We start from the raw sequence: 16,485 nt of genomic DNA on the forward strand, positions 1-16,485 counted from the left end.
CCGGCGCGCGAGCTGGGGCAGGGACAGGGCGAGGAAGAGACCGCGAGGGGCCGGCGCGCGCCCGCAGAGGGAGGGAGCCGCCCAGCAAGCGAGGGGAGCGCGGGGTCTGGGGATCCGGACGTCCCCCAAGACCCCCAGCTCGAACCCCACAAGCTTCGGTGGTCCCACCGACAATCCCTACCCTCCTACCCTGAACGACCCCCGCGGCAACCCTCTCGCCGCTCGACACCCGCACGACAACACCCTCGGGCCCAGGGAGTGAGGACAGAGCCGGGGACCCGCACGCCACGCCGCTCGGGGCTGCTGCACAGACTCGTGCCCGCGAGGCCGGGCCCCGCCCACGCCGCCTATTGGCCGCCCTGCGCTTGTCCCCGCCCCGCGCCCGCCCCCGCGCCCGGGTTTCCGTCGCCAAGGACGCGGTGTCCGTTGGTTGCCAAGATGGCGGCGGCGTCTGCGGGGTCGCTGCCGCCCTCTCCGCGCGTGCCGGGCAAGGTCGTCGCTGCAGCCATCGCATCCGCCACAGCCACCACCGCAGCTGCACGGGAGCCGGGACGGGCGCGGCCAACCCCTCCGCACCCGTGACGCGAGGCCTGAGGGACGGAGTGGAGCGGGGGAGCGAAGGACGCCGGGGCTGCCATGAGGGAGGCGGCGCTGAGGTGAAGGATGCTGGCCTGGAGGCCTGGAGCCCGGAGCGTGGGCTCTGGACGGGGCCCCGCGTCGTCGGACGCCCGCGACGGAGCCGCCCTCAGCCCCCGCTTGGGCCGCGGGCGCTGCCGGCCTGCCGCCGACCTGTATCCTTCCCGGGGGTGGTGGCCGGGGTGGTGGCCTGGGCGGCGGAGCCTCGCCCCCCGGGAGCCGGGACGTGGGGCAGGACGGGCGGGGGGGTTCGCCGTTCCTCCGCCGGCCGGGTCCGTCAGCCCGTCCGCCCTCTCCCCCTCCCCGCCGCCGTCCGGTCGGTGCGCGCCGGGCCTCCGCTCCATCCCGCCGTCGGGGTCCGTCCAGCCCGGTGCCCCCTACCCACCCCGGCCGGGTCCGTGCGCGCCCCCGACCCCACCCCGCCGTCCGGTCGGTGAGCCCCGTGCCTCCATCCGGACTGCGGTGTCCTCCCCCGCGCCGGGCGTCGCAGCTAGATGTCCTGGAACGTCGGAGCACCGACCGGCATGGCGCCCCCGGTTCACCGTGCACCCCCGGTTCACACCCCGTTCAAGGAGACGGTGCAGCGTCTCCTTGTCCTTGGAGAGTCCCAGTTAGCAGGTTAAGCTGGCACAGCCGGTGGGTTCGCGGCGTGGGTGTCCGGCTGCTCGGGGCCGCCTTCCCCCCGCGAGCTGCAGCCCCTTCGGAGCGGCGGTGGCTGCGCCGCGGATAGCTCAGAAGGAGAGCGTTCGGTGTGCGCTACACGGGAGCGTGTGTCCCCCTTCTGAGGACGCTAGGACGGTGACAAGTCGCGTGGGTGCTGTTGCGGGCCGGGACTGGCGGTGGCCGGCGGTGACTCCGCGCTCACTCCGGCGGCGGAATGCGGTGACTTCTGTCTCGGCTCTGCCGGTGCCCCTAACCGAGCCCCTTCCCCCAGCCCCGCTCGGGCCCCAGGTTCTGAGAGGCTGCGCTTTCCCTGCCGGGGAGCAGAGGCTCTGACAGCCGTGCGGGCTCCGGCCGGCGCTGTGCGGGGTTCTGGGGTGCAGACCCCGGGACAGTGAGGGCGGCGGGTGTGGTCGGAGCTTCCCCTGGCCCTGCGGCTGCTGCCGATGATGACTGCTGTCACCAAGCCACCACCATCCATGCCGGCCCCTGATGGTCCCCAAAGCTGTGCGCTCAGACGTGTGTTCTGAAGTAGATGAAATCCTTGCATTTGGATTTGGTCTTGTTCCCCTGACATTGTATTTTCACGCACACTGAATCCCTGCTACACCGACCCTGATTTAGTATGAATTGGAAAGGAGGGAAGCAGGGTCAATGGCTCATTGGCAGTGTATCTTTCCATCATTTTCAGGAATGAAATGGTCATAGACTTCATTTTAAATTTATATAGAACACTGGTTCAACACCAGAGAAAATATTTGTGAATAGAATTAGTAGTATCTCAAAGGAACAAAAGCAAACATTAAGTCCAGAATTGTAATCATGGTTTCTTGTAAAGAAATGCATTACTAAAAATACACCTAAATACTACATCTGTGGTTAAAATTAAGCAAGTTGTAAACGACTATTTCAATAGATGCCCAAGAGGCATTAATGAAATCCAACAAGTTCTGCTAATACGTGTTTGTATATATAATATATGTAAATATGTACCTACATATCTACCTGCTGGTTTATATATAAAATATATAGAAGTTTAAATTGGGATAGAGGAATTCTTTTTGAACATAGTAAGGGCTATGGCACTAAATCAATATCATATTACTAAAAAAAATATATTACTAATTGGAAAAACACTTAAGTACCTTTTGGAAGTATTTGAATGTTCTTAGTGTCTGTGATGTTTTCCACTGGATGCCTGTTAGAGAGTACGAGCTCAGATTTATTGGACAAATAACTAAAAAAATGAAAAAACTTTAGTCATGAAATAAGCAAGTGCCTTGGCAAAATTTCTACATGTAATTTCTGAATATGAATCCAATTTTCAGAGACCATCCAGCTTTCTGTTGAAGATGTTTTCTTTTCTCCAGTCAGAATCCCCTGACTGGAAACACTATGAAAGAACAAAACCCTATCAAGTTCATCCAATTAAAATTAACTAAATTTCCATCATTTCACTCTAGGATAGAAATAGAATAAATTTTCTTTTAACAAAATGTGGAAGATCTCTCATGTTCCCTTCACACTGGGCCTCTTTTTTCTCATAAATATCTCCTCTTCTCCCCTTCATTTTTATTGGAGTGCACACCTTGCCTGTCCCTTCTCTACCTCATTTGTTCCCCATTTTTGATGGCCTGCACTTTTCTCCCACCCACATCCTTGGTCCTTTGCACCCCTGTTCCTCTTCCTCAATCACCCAAAAACTAGAGTCCTACTTCTCTGCTCCTTCACTCGAGTAATAAAAATGCTGTCAGAGAAAAACCATGAAACATTACAGACTGGCTTCACTCAGATGCATGGTTTCCAGCTTTCCCTGAACAGGAATAGGGATCTCTGCTGTGCCTCTTGATGCCCGTGCCAGATCTTTATATTTCCCGCAGCTCTCAGTAGACTGTCTTACTACTACATCATGAGACAACGGACACCAGGACGGCTCTCAGGTCCCTCTTCCCAAACAACACAAATCCACATACTACCAACCACCACCCTCTGCCCCTAACCCCATCTTTTTTTCTAAGCTCACTGATGGGCTATCACTTTTACTATAGAAGATGAGTCTATTCCCCTGTGTCTTATTAATACAGCCTTTTTCCCCCTTCCTCTGTACCCCCAGATTATAAATTGTCCCACCTTATAATTTACTTTGAACTTATAATGGCATTCTCTCCCTCCAGCCTAAAAACACGCTCAGGTCTTGGCTATCCTTAAAATGAACCAAACTAACAGTCAAACCATTTGATCATAAGAACCCTTTTAACTTTATTTTAGTATCTCCTGTCTCTGTATTCAGAAAAAAGAGTAGTCTAAATTCACTATCTCTACTTTGAGTCACAGTCGGTACACATTCCAAAATTAAGCTAATAAAATGTAAATATGAAATTGTAAAAGAATACTATCAGAAAGTAGAATTTCATATTTTTCATGTGTTCGAAGGTATAGTAAGTTTACCTTTTGAAAGGAGAGAAATTTTAAGGGAAAAATGTTTCAGTGGTGACTCATTAGTTTAAAATTTAGTGGAAGGAGAAATTGTATAAATATAATGATCTGGGGAAAATATTTAATACTATAACATTAATATTATACTATAACTATAATATTATAATATTATAAATTAATATCTACACTATCTCTATTGAATTTATTTAAATTCTTTTTTTAAAAAATCAAGTTCTCAATAGATGAATGGCCAATGACTGTGAGCTAACAACTCACCAAAGAGAAAAATAAAAATTAGTAATCATACATGGAAAGTAGTCTATTGTGCTAATACATGTATAATGAAACATGGTTTTCTACATGGTCTTTCTAGGGAAAAAATACTGTCCTATACTCATGAGGTTTTGAAACATATATGCATTTTTAATGACCTAAGTTTGTATAACCCTTTTAGAAACCTATTTTTGTCTATAAGGCACCAAAACTATAAAAAAAAATGCATATATCTTTTGTCCCTTGTATCTATTGCAAATTTTCTGCAAGGAAATTGCTCAGTGACATTTTATTAAGCCATTATTCTATTTTAAGCACCGTGCCAGGCATTGGAATTACAGAAATATGGAGGAGACATGTACTCACAGGATGTACTCATGACAGTATCGGGTCATCCAGTGAGGGTTTTCTCCTAGAAAAGGGGAGGGAACTGCTCCAGGTGGCCCTGAACCAGGAGTGGAGTTGGCCAAGCTTGTGCTGGGAGACGATGGCATGATGTGCTGTGGCTGGTTCTATTGGTATCTTCACGTGTGGGGAAGTGCTGAGAATTGAAGTTGAAAATACAGACCAGATTATAATGCTTTCTGTACTAGATCAGGAGATTTGGAATTTATCGTGACTGTGACAGAGAGCTTTAAGAAAACAACAAAGAATGAGAAATGCAATCAGATTTGCATTTAGCAGGTTTCGTGGAGGTTCATAATGAATGAGAAGATATGTATGCAGTCTCCTTATCGGAGCTCATGATGTCCAAAGTGAGATATATGTTTGGTTCTAATACCAAATCAGCTTTTTTTTTTTTACACAGAACATTTGCTGGTCACATACTAACACTACTGTGTACATCGATTAGTTGTTGCACAAAAAATCATCGCATCCTTAGTGCGAGGCTGTAATTGTATTTATCAGGCAGCACTGACACTCATCCCTGGAGGGAAAGCTGTTGTCCTTAACTTTGTGCTATCATTAGAGATATGAAAATGCATCTGGAGAAAAATCTAGAAGAGGAGCGTCAGATATTACTGCAGCAACAAAAAATATGTCGAATTCGAGCACGTAAATATTTTGTGGAATCAAACCGGAGAAAAAAGTAAGTAATTGTATTTTCTTCAGAAGTGTAGAAATTCAGAGTCATTTTAAGTTAATAGTTTCTCTACTTTGTAGCATTTTATGAACCTAAGTCATGACATTGCTTTATCTGTAAAACGCTGATCGAGATTTGTGTGCCCTCATGAATTTTCTTACTGTGTCTCTGCCTAAAGCTCGAAGGTGGTGGTGTGCTCATTCCACTGTGGGGGCCATAGCAGCCTTTCTTGTCACAGCACTTCTTGTTGCACTGCCATAGCATGGCTGAAAAATGTGCTGTCTTCCTTGTTTTCTGTATCCTTTCACGGTAAATTAAAAGATGACTAATTAGTGTTTAGTCTCTAATGGAATGTAATTTGATTTTAATTTACTATGCACTTCTATATAATTTTTCTAGATAGCTATGCTCATTCATCCCATCAGAAAATGGGGGAAAATGTAAATAATGGTGGAATAGGTTGCAAAGAATATCGTGACTACCATAAAAAAAAAAAAGAAAGCTTTCTAAGCTGAAAGCCTAATAAAGTAGAAGTATGAACCATCCAGTCACTGCTCACCATTTTTCCAGATTTCTTTGAATAATTAGATTTTGTTTTTTAGACAAATTGTTAATAATGTTTTCGCTACCTTGTCTGTATTTCGTCAGTACATCAATAGCACATCCCTAGAGTGTATAAACTGCATCATTGGGCATATGTTGCAAATCCCATTTGGGGAATACAGAATTGTTTACCTGCAACTTTTTTCTGGCATTGTATTTCTCTTTAGGTTAACTCTTTCATCGTCTGGTATAGTTGAAGTTACTTAATGAAGCTTGTATTTGTGTCTTACTGTTTTTTCCTACCCCTTATCTCTGGGGGCACATAAAAGGCACATGACAGGTGTTCAGTAAAGACACGTAGTCATATGTGAATCAGTCATGGGCTCTGGAGTCAGAAATCTAGGTTTAAGTCCCCATTCCATGAGTTAGAGCAATTTAATCTCTTTGAGCCTCGGTTTCTCAGTTATGATCAGAATTCATAGCATCCATTTCAAGGGATTATTATGTAGAGCAAAAAGGTAGTATTAGGAATAGTTGAAAACGTGGAAAATATTTATCACACTGACCAATAGTGCTTCTTCCTTAGTTTATTTATTGAATAATAATTATTTGTCAATTGTGTGTTTTCTAATAATTAAGCTACTTTGTAAAATAACACAAAGTACCTTCCTGTCTTCTCTCATCAAACACTTTTCTCTTTAAAAAAACAAAATTCTAATGTAGAAAGAAGACAAATTTTGGTTTAAAATTCTAAGAGGCAGAACATTTTTCAATATAATTTATGTTTTATTTTTCGGTTACCCTACAGTGCTGTGTAAAGACACTTTAAAATTTCTTTTTAAAGCTAATCATTTTCCTTTTTAAAAGGGGGCCAAATTATTTGCGCACTTCCTAATTTCAGAATATGTCTATCATCATGGCCTTTTTGACCTTGCCAGTATCTATCCATTTATGTTTTACATCATCTAAACTTATGCTGTCCACTCACATTATGGTCACACTGTTTTTCTTTAAAAAAAACATTTTTCTCACAAGCAGAAACATTCTCCTTCCACTCTTAGTGAGTTATGTTTTGACATTAACAGTGCTGTGTCCCCTGTAGTTTTCTTTTCTTCTTTTTTTTTTTTTTTTTTGCCAAACAAATTTTTATTTTCAAAAACAACTTTATTCATGACACATATTAAAAAAAAACCTCCCACCCCCTGGAAATGAGCTAAAAAAATAAACAAAATCCACCTCCCACCTCCCTGTTCCCACTTCCTCCCATTCCCTCCAAATAAAAGGGAAAAAAAGGCAAAGGAAAACAAAACAAAACAAAACAAAAAACTGAAAAACAAATGCCCCAAAACCCCCCAAAACAAGGTAGTGCATTTCCCCAAGGGGTAGGGGAATTTACACTGGAGCCGCTGGGGGCAGAACGGAGATCTTCCAGCTACAGAAAGACACTCAAAACAGAAAAAGAAACACAAAAGGAAACAAAAGAGATCACCAGGCAATCTGGAGGGGCAGGGAGCCGGAAAAGAGGGGTGGGGTGGGTGGCAGACCTGGCAGGACAAGAGCAGGTGGAGGGGACTGTGAAAGTTAGGGAGAAGATGGAGGGAAGGTAACAAGCAGAACAGTTTGGTGTCCTTCCAGAGCCCTGGGTAAAAAAACCCCTCCTACCACCCATGCCCACCTACCCTTGAGCAGCCCCCAAGGGGGTGAAGTGGGACAGGGAAACAAGGGGAGCAGCTTGCGCAGTTGAGACGTGTCCATGGCGAATCCCCAGAGTGAATGAGCAGCCCCCTGCCCCACTCGCTGGGCCTTCCCCTACTCCCCAAAGCAGGTCCCTCCTCAGCAGTTAGTTATGGGATTCTCCCCCCTTCCACAGTATATCTTTTTTTTTTTTTAATATATTTTTTTTTCCATCAAGGTCATCTTCTGTTTTTCTTTTCTTTTTTTTGTTTTAATTTTTTTTTTTTTTCCCCTTCTTTCCTCTTTTTTTCCTCTCTCTCCTCCTAATACACACTTTTTTTAGTAAGGGGAATACCATGATGTCGCTCTAGCCCGGCCCCTGTAGACGCGACCCCGGGGCCTGCTGTTAAAACCACTGTAGAATCGAGAGCGGGAACTGTTGTAGTTGGTGGTCCGGGCATGGTATCGGGCTCGTGGGAAACCCCGGTCTGTTGTGCTGATGCCTGGTCTGTTGGTTCATTTTGGGATCACCTTGATCTGTCTTCCTCTAAATAGGGACTCATCTAAGGCCAAAGAAGTCCTCACTGACTCTTTGTCTGAGAACTCTATATATGCAAACCCTTTAGGATGGCCACTAAATTTGTCAGAGTATGGTAACACGGTTGACTGAACCACAGCCATGAAAGTGTGCTTCCAGCTCTTCTGCTGTTGCACCATAGTCCACATTGCCAACATAGATGGAACGGGCATCAGCCTCCATCTTCTCTTCAATGGACATGATCACTGGGCCAGCATTGCCTGGAGGTGGACTTATATTCATCTGTTTCTCTACCTCGTTCTGTAGCTCCTTTAGCTTCTCAGCTTCTTCCTCCATCTCCCTGACTCGAGCTTTGATCGCTTCCAGCTCCGGGTCCTCAATGGCGCCGTCCCCCGGGTCACCCTCGACCAGTCCCGGCTCCTCCTCCTCTTCGGGCTCGGGCTCCGGCCTCCCCACGGGCCCCGGGCACAAGATGGCGCCGCCGCCCCGGCCCGGAGCCCCGACCGCCTGCCGCCCCCGCTGCTGCTGCCGCTGCCGCAGCCGTCGCCGCTCCTCCCCTGTAGTTTTCTAAGGAAAATGTTCACAACATCAACTTCTCTATTTATTGCCATCAATTGCTTAAAATTACACACATTGTAATTTTCTGGTTATTTGCTACTGCTTGGCCTTCCTATTTGCCAGTATTTTTCTTATATGTTTTTATTACATTCTCAAGTTTTCTATTTTCTTATTCAGTATCTATAGAAGGGAGTCCCCTTTGTTTTACTCCCAAGACCTCTACCTTCACCCCTACCTTCAGTAGACACTGCCCGGAACTGTACTGGTCATCTTTAGGCCTAATGCATAACTGGCATTCTGGGACTTCCCTTTCTTGCTCTTGCCTCCACAGCGTCCCTTTTGTTTTGTTTTACATTAGTTCACTGGATCACGTCCTCCCAGAGTTCTCCAATATGCTGTTGTCTAGACCAAATGATCCTTAGACATCACGTAAAGAAATGAACTATTTCCTACATTTTTTTAATTTTCAATTTTGGAACTGTCTTTGGTCAGTAACTGACCAGGCATTTATGTACTGACCTGTTCACTAACTGAACAGGCATTTATGTACTGAATGACCATAACTGGCTGAGTACCATTGATTAAGCATTACATCTGGGAAAAAAATTGTTTATTCTATTATTAAACTTCAGAAATGGCAACATGATTTAATGTGTTTTCATAAGGAAAAAAAATTGAAATACATTTTAAGAAGTATGCAAAAGTAGTCTCAGATAATTTTTTTAAAGTTCATTATAATTTTGTTTTTTCAATTTTTTTTTTCCTAAGATTTTACTTATTTAATTGACAGAACAGGAGAGCACAAGCAGGGGAAGCAGCAGAGGGAGAAGAAGAAGCAGACTCCCAGTGGAGCAGGGAGCCCGATGTGGGGCTCCATCCTAGGACCCTGGGATCATGACCTGGGCCGAAGTCAGGTGTTTAACTGACAGAGCCACCCAGATGCCCCTAGATTTTAAGAAGTGTGCAAAAGGAGCTTCAGATAGTTTTAAGTTTGTTTTAATTTTGTTTCTTCAGTTTGTGTTTTTCAATTTCAGATATGAGTGAAATCATGTGGCATTTGTTTTTGTCCTTTTGGTTCATTTCACTTAACATAATACTCTGAGGTTTCATGCATGTTGTCACCAGTGACAGGACTTCATTACATTTTATGGCTGAGTAGTATTCCAATGTATAAATGTATCTTTTTTATTCATTCATCTACTGATAGGCACTCAATATGTTAACTATTTTAATTACTGCTGCAGTGAACATAAGAATGCATATATTTTTAAAATTATTGTTTTAATGTTATTCAGATAAATATCCAGAAATGGAATAGCTGGGTCATAATGTAGTTCTATTCTTCATTTATTGCGGAATCTACATGTGAGTTTCCATAGTGTTTGGACCAATTTGCAATCTCAGCAGTAGTGGGTAAGAATTTCCCTTTCTCCATATCCTCCCCAATGGCTGTGATTTGTCCTCGGTAACAGCCATTCTTACCGTGAGGTGATTTCTTACAGGGGTTCTGACTCGAATCGCTCTAATGATTAATGGTGCCGAGCATCTTATTCAGATGCCTGTCGACCATCTGCATGTCTTTGGAAAAATTTCTATTCAGATCCTCCGCCCATTTTTAACCAAATTGTTCATATTTTTGTTCTTGAGTTGCATGAATTCTTTACATATTTTAGACATTAACCCCTTATTGGATATACGGTTTGAGAGTCAGATATATGGTGTGCAATTCAGCAGGCTGCCTTTTCATTTTGTTGACAGTTTCCTTTGCTGTGTGGAAACATTTGGTTTGATGTGCTTCCATTTGTCGATTTTTGCTTTTTGTTGTAGTTGTTCCCTTTGCTTTCAAAAAACCAATAGCTGTGTCTGATATGAAGGAGCTTCCTGCCTGTGTTTTCTTCTAGTAGTTTTATGGCTTCAGGTCTTACATTCAAGTATTTAATCCATTTTAAGTTAATTTGTGTGTATGGTATAAGACAGTAGTCTAATTACATTCTTTTGCATCACTTTCTTCCGTTTCCTCAGCACCATTAATTGAAGAGACTGTCCTTTCTCCGTTGTATGTTCTTGGCTTCTTTGTCATACATTAATTATCTGTATTTGTGTAGGTTTATTTCTGGTTTCTCAATCCAGTTCCATTATCTATGTGTCTCTTTTTATACCAGTAACATACCGTTTTGATTACTATAGGTTTGCAGTATAGTGCGATATCAGGGGTTGTGATACCTCCAGCTCTGTTCTTTCTCAATATTGTTTTAACTATTTGACATATTTTGTGATTCCATACAAATTTTAGAATGATTCTGGTCCTGCAAAGTATGCCATTGGTGTTTTGATAGGGATTGCTTTGAATCTGTAGGTTGCTTGATGTGGTGTGGACATTCTCCATGCTCTGTGTAGTATGGGATTCTTCTAATTCTTCTCATCTGTGATCATAGAATACCTTTACATTTATTTGTGTCTTCAGTTTCTTTCACCAGTGTCTTATAGCTTTCACTGTAGAGGGCTTTATGCCCTTGGTTGCACTTATTGCCAGATATCTTAGATGCAGTTGTAAGTGGGATTGTTTTCTTGATTTATCTTTCTGACGCATCATTCTTCATGTATAGAAAGGCAGTGGATTTCTGTATATTGATTTTTTAACCTGCAACTTTACTGAATTTATTAATTTATTTGTTCTAACAGTTTTTTTTTGGTAGATTCTTTAAGGTTTTCTGTATATAGTATCATGCCATCTGACAATAGTGACAATATCGTTTCTATCTTTGTGATTCAAATGCCTTGTTTTTTCCTTGCCTAATTGCCTTGGCTGGGACTTCCAGTACTCTGTTGGATTCTAGTGCCAAGAGTAAGCATCTGTATCTTGCTCCTGTTCTTAGAGGATCACCATTATGATATTAGCGGTGGGATTATTGTGTGTGGCTTTTATTATGTTTAGGTACTTTCCCTCTCTACCCACTTTGAGTTTTTATCATAAATGTTAAATTTTGTCAAATGCTTTTTCTGCATCTATTGAGATGATCATATAATTTTTATCTTTCATTTTGTTAATGTAATGACTCTGTTTAACTGATTGTGGATGTTGAACCATCCTTACATCCCAGGAATACATCCCGTTTGATCCTGGTGTATACTCCTTTTAATGTATTGTTGGATTTGGTTTTCTAAAATATGTTGATGATTCTTCCATCTATGTTCATCAAGGATATTGGCCTGTAGTTTTCCTTTTTTGTGATGTCTTTGTCTGGTTCTCGTATCAGGGCAATGCTGGCCTTGTAGAATTATTTGGGCTTTCATTCCTCTTCAATTTTTTTGGAAGAGTTTGAGAAGTATACATAATAAATCTTCTTTGAATATTTGGTAGAGTATGCCAGTGAAGTCTTTTGGTCCTGGACTTTTGTTTTGGAGGGAGATTTTTGATTATTGATTCATTCTCCTTACTAATAATTTGTCAGTTCTAATTTTTTATCTCATTATGATTCAGTCTTGGAAGATTGTATGTTCATAGGAAATTATCGGTTTCTTCCAGATTTTCCAGTTTATTGAAGTATAATTGCTCCTAATAATCTGGTATGATCCTTTGTCTATCTGTAATGTCAGTTGTAATTTCTCCTCTTTCATTTCTAATTGTATTTATTTGGGTTCTCTCTCTCTCTTCTGTTCTTGGTTAGTCTAGCTAAGAGTTTGCTAATTGTATCTTTTCAAAGAACCAGCTGTTAATAGTTTCATTGATCTTTTCTACTACTTTTTTTTTTTTTAAAGATTTTATTTATTTATTTGACAGAGAGAGATCACAGTAGGAGAGAGGAAGGGAAGAGATCACAGAGAGAGAGGAAGGGAAGCAGGCCCCCCGCTGAGCAGAGAGCCCCATGCGGGACTCAATCCCAGGACCCTGAGACCATGACCTGAGCCGAAGGCAGCGGCTTAACCCACTGAGCCACCCAGGCGCCCCTTTTCTACTATCTTTTTAATCTCTATGCATTTCTTTCCACTCTGAACCTATTTTCCTCCTTCTACTAGTTTGGGACTTTGTTGTTCTTTTTCTCGTTCCTTTAGATATAAAGTTAGATTGTTTGACTTTTTTTTTTTTGTATTTTGAGGAAGATCTGTCTTGCTATGAACTTCCCTCTTAGAATAGCTTTTGCTGTATATAGATTTTGGCATGTTATATTTGTTTTTATTTCTCCCTAGGTTTTTTTTTTTTTAATTTTTTCCTAATTTCTTCTTTCATTTCTTCTATTACCCAGTAGTTGCTCAGTAACATGCTCTTTAATCTCCACATATCTGTAGTTTCCTATTTGTCTTCTCATAACTAACTTATAGTTTTATACAATTATGTTTGGAAAAGATGTTTGATATGTATGTTTTTAATCTTCTTGAATTTATTGAGATTGTTTTGTAGTCCAACGTGTGATCTATCCTAGAGAATGTTTTATGTACACTTGAAAATAATCTGTATTTTGCTGCTTTTGGATGGAGTGTTCTGTATTTATTAAGTCCATCTCATCTAATGTTTTTTCGAAGGCTGATGTTCCCTTATTGATTATTTTGTCTGAATGATCTATCCATTAATGAAATGTGGGTATTGAAGTTTCCTACTATTAGGGTATTGTTTTCAATTTCTCTCTTTAAGTCTGTTAGTGTTCGCGTTATATATTTTGGTACTTCTATCCTAAGTACATATATATTTAAAATGTTATATTTTTTGCTGGATTAACCCCTTTATCATTATACAGTGCCCTCTTTGCCTCAAGTTACGGTCTTAATTTTAAAGTGTATTTTGTCTGATAATGAGTATAACTACTCCAGCTTTCTTTTCATTTTCATTTACATGAAATATCTTTTTCCATTCCTTTACTTTTCAGGTCCATGTGTGCTTATTTCTCAAGCTAGTCTCTCATAGGCAGCATACAGAAAAGCCTTGGTTTTTTTAATCTATTCAGTTACTCTTTTGATTGGTGAATTTAGGCCATTTACATTTAAAATAATTATTGATAAATGTGCACTTATTGCAATTTTGTTAATTATTTTATGGCTATTTCTGTTGTTTCTCTTTGTTCCTTTCTTCTCTTTTCTTGTCTTTTGTGGTGTGGTTTTCTGTAGTGTTATGTTTAGATTCCTTTTTTCTTTTTTCTTTTTTTTTTTTTTGGTATTTACTATAAGTTGTTTCCTTGTGATTACTGTGAGATGCGTATAAAATATCCTATGTAAATAGCATCTTTTTTTAGTTGATAGCAACTAAATTTTAAACACATTCCAAAGCTTTATCTTTTTATAACCCCCCCTACGTTTTATATTTTCGATGACCTACTTTATTATGTCTTTTTAGTTCATGTTTCCCTTAACTAATTATTGTACTTTTAATTAATTTTACTACTTTTGTCTTTTAACCTTCATGCTGACTTTATAAGTGATTGATCTACTACCATTGTTATATTTTTACCTTTTCCAGTGAGGTTTTTACTTTTCTGTGTTTCCTTATTAATTAGTGCCATTTCTTTTCAGCTTAAAGAAATATCTCTAACATTTCTTATAGGGCTGGTTTAGTGGTGATGAACCCCTTTTACTCTAAATCTGTCCTTCAAGTCTGAGTGATAACTTCGCTCTGTAGAGAATACGCAGTTGAAAGGTGTTGTTTTGTTTGTTTGTTTGTTTGTTTAGCACCTTCAGTTTATGTCATGCCACTCTCTTCTGGCCTGTCACGTTTCTGCTGGAAGATCTCCTGAGAGTTTGTGGGGTTTCCCTTATATATAACAAATTGTTTTTCCTTGCTGTTTTTAGGATTCTCTCTTTATATTTAACTTATACCATTTTAATTATAATGTGTCTTATATGGATTTCTTTGTGTTCATCTTATTTGGAACTCTCTGGGCTTCCTGGGTGTGGGTGTCTGATTCCTTCCCCAGGTTGAGGAAGGTTCCAGCCATTATTTCTCAGATATTTTTTCTGGCTCTTTCTATATGTTGTCATCTTCCAGGCTCTCTATAATATGAATGTTGTTCTGCCTGCTCTTGTCCCAAAGGTCCCTTACAGTGTCTTCACTGTTATTATTATTTTTAAATGATTTTATTTATTCATTGGTGAGAGATACAGAGACAGACAGAAGGAGCACAAGCAGGAGGAGAGGCCGAGTGAGAGGGAGAAGCAGACTCCCTGCAGAGCTGGGAGCCCCACATGGGGCTTGATCCCAGGACCTGGAAATCATGACCTGAGCTGAAGGCAGACTCTTAACCATCTGAGCCACCCAGGCACCCCTGTCTTCACCGTTCTTAATCCCTGTTTACTTTTACCGCTCAGTCTGTGTGGATTCCACTGCTCTGTCTTCTGGCTCATTGATTTGTTCAGCTTCATTCAGGCTGCTGTTGAGCCCTTCTGGCATAGTTTTCAGTTCAGTTACAACTTCTGTTTGCTACATGATGTTTATCCATTCTTCTCCCAAGTGTGGTGAACATCTTTATAACCATTACTTTGAACTCTTTCTCAGGTAGATTTCTTACTACCATTTCATTTAACTTTTTCTAAGCTATGATCTTGTTCTTTCTTTTGGAACACATTCATCTTTCTCCTCATTTTTCCTAATGCTTTATGTTTGTTTCTATATATTTATATAAGGCAGCAACCTCTCCCAGTCGTGAAGGGGTGGCCTCGTGTAAGAGATGTCCTGTGAGGCCAAGAAGCACAGTCTCCCTGGTCACCAGTGCAAGACACTCAGGAACTATCTTCTGTGTGGCCTGTGTGCACTCTTACTGTGGTGAGACCATTGCTGTGCACACTCGTGGGCAGGGCAGAAGCTCAGTCTGGCTGCAGGAAGCATCTGAGACTGTTGCCAAGTTTCAGCAGGCTGGGATAGCCTCTGACCCCAGCTGGACACATTCCTGACCATGCACACACTGTGGGCATGACTCTTGGGGACACACCCACTGTGGCTAGCAGCAGGGTAGGGGGAGAATTCCAAAAGGCTGCTCCCTGGTGCTGGAGTTAGTAAGGTCAACTGAGATCAAAAATGGCCTTCTGCCATTGTCTCTGTCCCTGGGGAGGGTCCCTCTATTTCCCAACCCTCTGGCAGACATGTAAAGGTTCATAAATGGGTCACTCTTACCTGTTGTCTGTGCGCAGTTCAGATTGGTGTTTGAGTCTTTGCAAAAGCCTTTTAGAGTGAGTTTTCTCTTCCCGACAGTTTTATAGTTTTCCTGAACATAATCCCATTTTCCAAAGACCGGTGTTTTGGGGCTCATCTCTACTGTGCAGGATTTAAGGTTTGAGGCACCTGGTACGAAGCTGGAAGCTTGTACTCCTCAGGGAAACATGCCATACCTTTTATATCCCTTCTGATTATGACTCACAGCAACTGGGGTGTCGTTTTCCCCCTAGCAAATTTGTGTTTCTGCCTCTGATGTTTTCCTTTTATCTTTTGTTGTGGAGGCTCCATTCATTGCATTTTCAGGTCCCTTTCAGAGGGAGTTATTCCCTATGTAGTTGTAAATTTGTGTCCATGGGAGAAGGTGGTTCAGGATCTTGCTGGGCTTTTATCTTGAACCCAACTCAACCTTCAGATAGTTTTCAAATACTAAAGTAAGCATATAGACTTAAAAGTTGATGATGACCAGAAAAAATTTCTGTGTAACTAACCAGCAGAATGAGAGAGAAAAGGACAGAACGCAGAAAATTCCCCAAGTAAAGAGAAGAAAGACTACCAGGTAATAAGTGAGGGGCAAGGACTTGGGAAGACTCACTAAAATCTATGATAAAAAGATTCCTTAAATACCCTAAAGGCAGAAGGAAATTACCTAAAGAATCATGGAATGAATACCTGTTGATCATGAAATAATGGGGTATCTGCATTATCTACTTGTGAAAATGATAGAGTTTGAAGTTTCCCATGAAGCAGGAAATATGTACCCTTAGAATAAATAAGAAGGAATTATACTTTAAGCAATAAGTCATACTTATCACATTTATCACTTGAATATATATCGTAAGCTAAAAAATATACAATGATTCAAATTAGGTCAGTTGTCAGTATGTGTAAATTCCCTGGGTGTATTATGTATAATATATTAATAGAAAATGAAAGGAATTTAGGATA

At 41.7% G+C, this 16,485-nt stretch overlaps 1 protein-coding gene and 1 pseudogene across 9 annotated transcripts in view; one reads left to right on the forward strand and one right to left on the reverse strand.

Annotated features, from left to right (window-relative positions):
- The first annotated feature begins 400 nt into the window (after positions 1-400).
- Positions 401-16,485, forward strand: part of CEP126 (centrosomal protein 126) — a 103,535-nt gene continuing 87,450 nt past the window's right edge. For 8 of the 9 annotated variants that reach the window (XR_006605932.1, XR_006605931.1, XR_006605930.1 and 5 more), the window contains exons 1-2: positions 401-791; positions 4,976-5,095. Coding sequence is in view for 3 of the 9 variants with exons in the window: in XM_013062438.2 (XP_012917892.1) it covers positions 664-791; positions 4,976-5,095 (248 nt within the window). In the remaining 6 variants the exon portion in view is untranslated. The remainder of the gene's footprint in view (positions 792-4,975; positions 5,096-16,485) is intronic. The other variant, XM_004764465.3, reaches the window with a different exon arrangement.
- On the reverse strand, positions 7,598-15,634 carry LOC123391330 (annotated as a pseudogene).

The sequence above is a fragment of the Mustela putorius genome, unplaced genomic scaffold (assembly GCF_011764305.1).
Source record: "Mustela putorius furo isolate JIRA1106 unplaced genomic scaffold, ASM1176430v1.1 tig00000198_pilon_pilon_pilon, whole genome shotgun sequence".
Classification (NCBI taxonomy): domain Eukaryota; kingdom Metazoa; phylum Chordata; class Mammalia; order Carnivora; family Mustelidae; genus Mustela; species Mustela putorius.